This window comes from Molothrus ater, chromosome 8, assembly GCF_012460135.2.
Source record: "Molothrus ater isolate BHLD 08-10-18 breed brown headed cowbird chromosome 8, BPBGC_Mater_1.1, whole genome shotgun sequence".
NCBI lineage: Eukaryota > Metazoa > Chordata > Aves > Passeriformes > Icteridae > Molothrus > Molothrus ater.
This window is the reverse complement of record NC_050485.2, coordinates 22,853,360-22,860,057: the sequence shown is the minus strand read 5'-3', so window position 1 is coordinate 22,860,057 and position 6,698 is coordinate 22,853,360. Positions and strand designations below refer to the sequence as shown.

The window sequence follows — 6,698 nt, the reverse complement described above, 5'->3', positions numbered from 1 at the left end:
GTGCTGAGCGTGTGGCTGCCGTGTCCCGGCCTTGCGTGGCTCTGCTGGCGTTTCTTGGGGTGCTCTGCCGTCGTGCTATGGGTCTGAGCGCGTAGCCGGCGTTCCCCGGCTCTGCGCGGCCCCGTTGCCGGTTTCGGGGCGGTGCGGGGCTGCGCTGCCCTGCACGGGGCGGAGGTCCGGCCCCGGTGCCCGAGCGGCGGCATGGAGCACCTCGGGGCTCACCACCTGCACCAAGGGCAAGCCGAGCCCATCAGCTTCGGCATCGACCAGATCCTCAACACGTCGGAGCCGGGCAGCTGCATGGTGTCGCACCCGCGGCTGCAGGACTCGGCGGACTACGGGCTGGGCTGCATCGTGGGCAGCGCCTATAACACGGTCACGGGTGGCTACGGAGCGAGCGGCGGCGCGGCCGGCGCCTACACCGGCACCTCCTGCAGCATGGGCGGCCTGCCCGGCTCCTACAACGTGAACATGGCGGTGAGCATGAACGGCAACACCTTGAGCTCGGCCGGCGGCGTGATCCGCGTCCCGGCCCATCGCCCCGTGGCCGGCGGTGTCCACCAGCCCCTCTCAGCCGCCGTGCCGGCGGTGAACGGCATGAACAGCCTCACCGGGCTCACCTTCCCCTGGATGGAGAGCAACAGGCGGTACACAAAAGACAGGTTCACAGGTGAGTTGCGCCACCGGGACCCCCTTTCTCTCTCTGCATCTGCCGCCCCGCTTCGTCCCCCGCCGCCCGGCCTCGGCGCGACAACCGGTGAACAGAGGGTCACGCAGGATCCAGCCGGGAATCTCTCCGGCCGGGTGGAGAAAGCAGCCGGGATGGTCCTGGGAAGCTGGTCCTGGAGGAGGCCAAAAGCAAGACGGGGTGGGAAATGAGAGATATCCAGTCCCCCCTAAATGAGTTGTGTTTCCTTTTGTTTGTTTGTTTTGATATTTTGGTTGGATTGATTGTTTATGTATGGGGGGTTTTATGTTGTTGTTGTTTTAGTTCCTTTTTATTTATTTATTTATTAGTTTGGTGTAGGTTTTTTACAATTTTTTCCCCGCGATACGGGTCGGCAAAGGCGGGCAAAGAGGAAAAGGGATGGTAAACTCCATACACGACCTCCCGCGAGCCCCGGGCACGGCTGCCCAATCCCTGCCGCCCGAGCCAGACCCGGGGAAACTTTCCTTCAAAACTGAGAGTTTTGGGAAGCACGGCCCGGCCGGCGGGAAGGCAGACAGGCGGCCCCGGCCCTAACCTGCCCGGGAAGGCCGTCCCGTTGCCTTTCTTTACCGAGCTGGCTTTCCCCGGTTGCGAGTTTCGGCTCAGCCTTTTTCCCCACCAAATGGGACATTTTGCAGACCCGAGCAGAGCGAGGCTCGGGCTAGAGCCGCTTCCCGGCCCCGCCACTGTATTCGGGTGTAGCTGGGCTCGTCTTTCGGCACTAACAAAGCAAAAACTCGAAGGGAAAGAAATAAATAAAAAAGACGCAAACAAACGAACAAAAGGAACGAAATTAGAACGGGGGAAAATCAGCGCCGCTTCCCGAGGGCGGAAACTGAGGCCCGATTTTTGAAAGTTCCCGTTTAATTTCGACCCGATGGCGCTGGGTTCGGGCACGGCCGCGGGTGGACGAACGCCCTGTTCCCCTGGCAAGCACCTGACTGAATTTCATTCAGTTTGTTCCTGGCTTAGACACAATGTGACTTTTCTTTTTTTTTTTTTTTTTGGTGAGGTTGGAAAAAAAAAAATCAAACCAACAAATCCAAACAAAACCATATATATTTAAAACAAAACAAAAAAAGGAACAAACAAACAGAACAACAAATTTCGACTCCAGTTTCCAGTCCGAGACTGTACTTCCCTGTACGAGGCACTGGGGTCGGGGACGATGGCGTTACCGCCGCGCCTAAACGAAATTATCCCGAACCCGCTTGGCACGGGGCGCGGAGCCCCGGCCCGGCGCCAGGACCGGCTGCCGCTGCTGAGCCCCCGTTGGCCGGGCAAGCGGCCGCCTTCCCCTCCGCCGGAGCCGAGCGGTGCCGGCGGGTGCCCGCAGCACCCAGGAAAGGCCGCCGGGCCTTCCCGGTACGCGGGGCCGCCGCCGCCGAGCTTTTGGAGCTCGTGCGTGGGTGTCGGCGGGGAAGCCGCGGCTTCGGAGCGGTGGGGGGTTGTCCCCAGCCCAGCGCCGGGAGCCGGAGCCCCTCTGCTGATGTGTCGCTGCTTGCTTCTTTGCCTCTCATCCCCCCTCCTCCCGTGTCCCCCCCAGTGGCCCTCTCACCCTTCACTGTAACACGCCGTATAGGTCACCCCTACCAGAACCGCACGCCCCCCAAGAAGAAGAAGCCGCGCACCTCCTTCACCCGGCTGCAGATTTGCGAGCTGGAGAAGCGCTTCCACCGGCAGAAATACCTGGCCTCGGCCGAGCGCGCTGCCCTGGCCAAGGCCCTCAAGATGACGGACGCCCAGGTGAAGACCTGGTTCCAGAACCGGCGCACCAAGTGGAGGTGAGGAACCGGGGGTCTCGGTAGACCGGGGTGGGGCAGTCCGGGGGGGGACAGATCTTGGACAGACCTTTCTGCCAGCAGCTCTGCCAGGAGCCCTGATGGCAGCGTAGAGGCGTGCAAGACCCCTGTGAGTGTGAATGTGACTGTGTGTGTACACGTGCGTGTGCATGCACAGCGGTGTGTGTGTGTGCATGTGCTGCGTGCACACCTGCGAGCGTGCGTGCAAGAAGGCCACGCGTGCCCGTGTGTGCCCGCACACAGCGTGTATGTGAGTGTGTGTTTGTCAGTGTGTGTGTGTGTGTGTGGGTGTGTATGTGTGAGCGTGCACGGGGGTGTGAGCGTACAGCACAGCCCCGCGAGTGCGGGGTGCTGCGGGCCGTGCGAGCACACCTACCTGCTTGCAAAAACGCGTGCGGATATGCCACGGGCATGAGCGTGTGTGAGCCCACACGTGTGCAGTGGGTGCAGTCAGTGTCACCAGAGGGTGCGGAGGCTCCCCCGCCTCTGTCCGCGGCAGCGGCGAGTGGGAGCCCCCGGCCCGGGGCTGTCGGAGTACCGGGCATTGCACAGCGTGGAGATTTTCGTCCCCGCGGGGTTCGCGGCGCCTCCTTGCCCAAACGCTTTCTTTTTGTTCTGCTGCCGGGCGTGTCGGTAAAGCCGGAGAGGAAGAGAAGGCTGGGCTCACACGGAGCCTCCAGGGCTCCGTCGCAGTGACCCTGCCCCTCCCAAGCTGCACGTTCCCGGGATGTTCCCGAGGGAGACACCCCAGCCCTGAGAACATCTCCTGCCCTGGGCTGGGCGCTGAGCTGCTGGGTGCTGCGCACTGGGTGCTGGAGGGCAGGCAGGCAGCTTCTTCACAATGGGGGGAAAGGACTTCCCCAGGGTCTTCCCAAGAGTTAACAGGAGAGTGATTGCCTGAGTATGCTGGGGTTGGGTAAGAAATGGGGGTCAAGGAACTTGAAACCAAGAGGGGATGTGAATTCTCAACCCCAGTGAGTTCTTCCCTAGAGAATCCATGGTAGTCCAATTCCCCAACTGTTAGGAAGTCTCTAGCTGGCCAGAAAAAGAATCCTGGAGGAGGAACAGTCCTGCTGTGGCCTGCAAAATGGGGTCAGCTGTGTCTTCTAACCAGGTTTCCTAAGGAAGTGAGGCAAATCCATCTGTCAATATTCTTTGCGTCTGTTGGCTAAATTCAGCCTCTTTTGGCAGAGGTGCAGAAGATACAAACCTATTCACGTGTTTTACAAAAAATAGCTGGGTAAAGAGAAACAAAATCCTGCTTCTGCCTAAGGGAGAGGCTGCAGCCAGACCTCAGCTGTAATATTAGACATGGGAGAATCTCTGGCCTGAGCCAGAGGGACACAGGCATGTAAGTTCTGCTTGTATGCATCTCTGCCTGCTGGGTGTTGCGATGAAGATGTGGGTGCCCCTGGCTGATAGCACACCCAGCTTCCTGCCTCAGAGCCCTGCACTGGGCAGTGGGCTCTGAGTGGTTCCTGGGGCACTGGGAGCTGGAAGGTGCTGCTGTAGGCTCGGCCTGAACGAGGCAGTAGAAAGAGAAAATAGAGTTGCTATAAGCTCTCTGAGCAGTTAAACTGCTTGAACGCAGATTGGGGAGAAGAGTATTGCCCCTGCCCCTTGCCTGGATGTCTCTGCTGCAGGGAGGTATCTGTGTGATCCCTCCTCTGATCTGGGCTCTTGCTTTAGACACAGTTCTTTCCAGGCAGGTATGAACCTGGAAATCCCATTCTGATGAGAATCCATGATTAGACCAGCTGCTTGCAGGAGGGAAACCCTTGGGAGCAAGGTGCTCACAGCCATGGTACTCCTGATCATCCTGGACTTGGGGCTCCCTCCCTCCTCCTGGAGCATCTCCTTGTTGTTCAGGGAGTCATTAAATATTCATTGAGGCAGAGACTGAGCTGCTCCCCAGGCAGGTGCAGCTCTGAGCCCGCTCTTCCCTTCCCGGGATGGCTGATGTGAGATGTTGACACAGTGATTAGAACAGGGACTGAGCCCTGAACTACCTGCTCCCAAGAGGGAACACTGGCCGCATGTCTGGAGGCTTGGGTGCCCAGAGGCCATTGCTGGCATCCAAGTGCCAGCCTGCTTCCCCACTGGGAGCCAGGGACCCCTGCCCTGTGCTCTGAGATGCCACTGTGGAGATCAGAGCTGCCACTTCCAATTCCCATGGCCAAAGGGGATGAGACATCTCACATCCCCCCCGAGCTGCTAAATTAAAAAGCTGCCATTTCCTGTGTCACTGGTCCACTGAAGCTGCTGAGAGGATGTCAGCTGAGCCTGGGCGTGTGAGGGAGGGAGAGGATGATTTGGGAATCATCCTGGGACCAGCACTGTGAGTTGCTCCCAGGTTTACTCAGCAGCACCAATTGAGGTGCCAGGTGAAGTAGGGGTGAGTGCAAGCTGCAGACTTTAGACTGACCTGCCATCCAAGCAAGCAGGACTGGCGTTTCCATTGTGGATACAAGAGGATTCAGGCTATTTCTACCTATCCCATTCTCTGCTCCTGGGCAGCCCAGAGCCAGGGCCCGACCAACACTGGAAGAGGCCCTTCTGACCCCCTAACACCCTCTCCTTGGGGATCACCTCTGCTGGTGTCATACCAGGCAGACACATGTCCAAACTGTTCTGAAAAGCACTGTCATTCACCCTTTCCAGATAGTATATTCTGTGCTTTGATTTTTGTTACTGCTAAAATATGTGTTTCTAGTGTTTAGCTGAAATTTTGCTTCTTGCTAAGGGAATGTTGTTGCCTTCATCCAAACTCTCAACAGCTGTTCACCACAGCATGGCAGACAAGGTGGCAAACCTGGATGCTGAAATGGGACATCCAGGGTGACACTGCCCATCTCCCAACTGTGTGGCACTGCCAGTCACTGTCTCACCCCACCCTCCTTCATGCTTCTTCCTGGGGCTTTGCATGCTCGGCTCTTGCTGTTAGACCAGAACATGTTTTCAGGGAACCACAACTTTTGCAATGCTGTTCTGTGACACTTCGGGTGTTTCGTCCCTGCTTTGTTTTTTTTTTCTTGTGGGCAGAGAGTAATCCAGAGCTGTGGGCTGTTCCCAACTCTCTTTGATCAGAGCAGTGCTTTTGCTGGGGCCAGTAAGAGATACAGACCCAGTCTACGGGATTTACTGGGATTTAAATCCCAGTTTATGGGATTTACTGGCCATTTGTGTAGGGGATGTGGGACCATGCCATGGCAAGGCACCCTCTTTTCCTACCCCTGCCCTCCCACATCATGAGCACCCAGCACAAATTAATCTCTCTGGCAACACCCTTCCCTTGCTTCCCCAGGCCTCCCTAATTGCTCCCTCTCTCCTAGGAGACAGACAGCGGAGGAGCGGGAGGCTGAGCGGCAGCAAGCAAACCGCATCCTCATGCAGCTGCAGCAGGAAGCCTTCCAAAAAACCATCAACCAGCCCATCCAAGCTGACCCCATCTGTGTCCACAACTCGTCTCTCTTCGCCCTTCAGAATCTCCAGCCTTGGTCTGATGACTCCACCAAGATCACCAGTGTCACCACTGTCGCCTCTGCTTGTGAATAAGTCTGGCACCCACTGGTGGCACCTACACCTTCTACTGGCGGGGCTGTCCCCAGGGGGACACGAGGAATCCTTGGTGGGACATGTAGCAACTCTGTTTCTCCCCGAGGAGGGCTGGAACCCCCTGATCCTCTGGCCACATGCATCCTATGTATCCAGCTGGGGAAGCCCTCCACAAGGAACAAAAAGAAGGAAAGTTACCCCAGAAACTCTCCCTAACCATGGAGTTGCTGGAGCAGCAATGCTTTCTCACCTCCCCCCAATCCTTTGTTCTCCTGAAAGTCTCCAGTGTCGACCCTGAACTTGCTGACGTGCTGCCAGACAAAAGCCCAGCCCTGACAGACACAGCCGCTGGTGATCATCCAGCTGGGGGAGAGGAAAACTTCCTTAGGATTCTACTGGCGGCAGCGCAGTCTATGTATAACCATATATATATGTATATCTATATATATCTATATATAGATATATATATATAGATATATGTTTTGAACTGTTGGCTTGAAAGAAAAGGAGAAGGCTCCCTTGGAAACATGTCTCTGCTGTGAGCCTTCTTGGGTTGCCCGCACCGGAGACGTTCGGGAATGCAACAAATGGAGGAAACAGCAGCAATTTCTGCTTGTGCCAGATGGGAACCC

At 57.2% G+C, this 6,698-nt stretch overlaps 1 protein-coding gene across 1 annotated transcript; it reads left to right on the top strand.

The window, feature by feature from the left end:
- The first annotated feature begins 201 nt into the window (after nucleotides 1–201).
- On the top strand, nucleotides 202–6,456 carry TLX1 (T cell leukemia homeobox 1). Its single transcript, XM_036385890.2, has 3 exons — nucleotides 202–670; nucleotides 2,292–2,493; nucleotides 5,844–6,456. Exons 1-3 carry the CDS (start codon nucleotides 202–204, stop codon nucleotides 6,064–6,066), a joined length of 894 nt encoding a protein of 297 aa, XP_036241783.1. The 3' UTR covers nucleotides 6,067–6,456.
- The last annotated feature ends 242 nt before the right edge of the window (nucleotides 6,457–6,698 follow it).

Coding starts and splice junctions, on each gene's coding strand:
- TLX1 (XM_036385890.2), top strand. CDS start 202: ATGGAGCACCTCGGGGCTCACCACCTGCACCAAGGGCAAGCCGAGCCC. Junction 671..2,291: donor CACAAAAGACAGGTTCACAG/GTGAGTTGCGCC, acceptor CACGCCGTATAG/GTCACCCCTACCAGAACCGC. Junction 2,494..5,843: donor AACCGGCGCACCAAGTGGAG/GTGAGGAACCGG, acceptor CCTCTCTCCTAG/GAGACAGACAGCGGAGGAGC.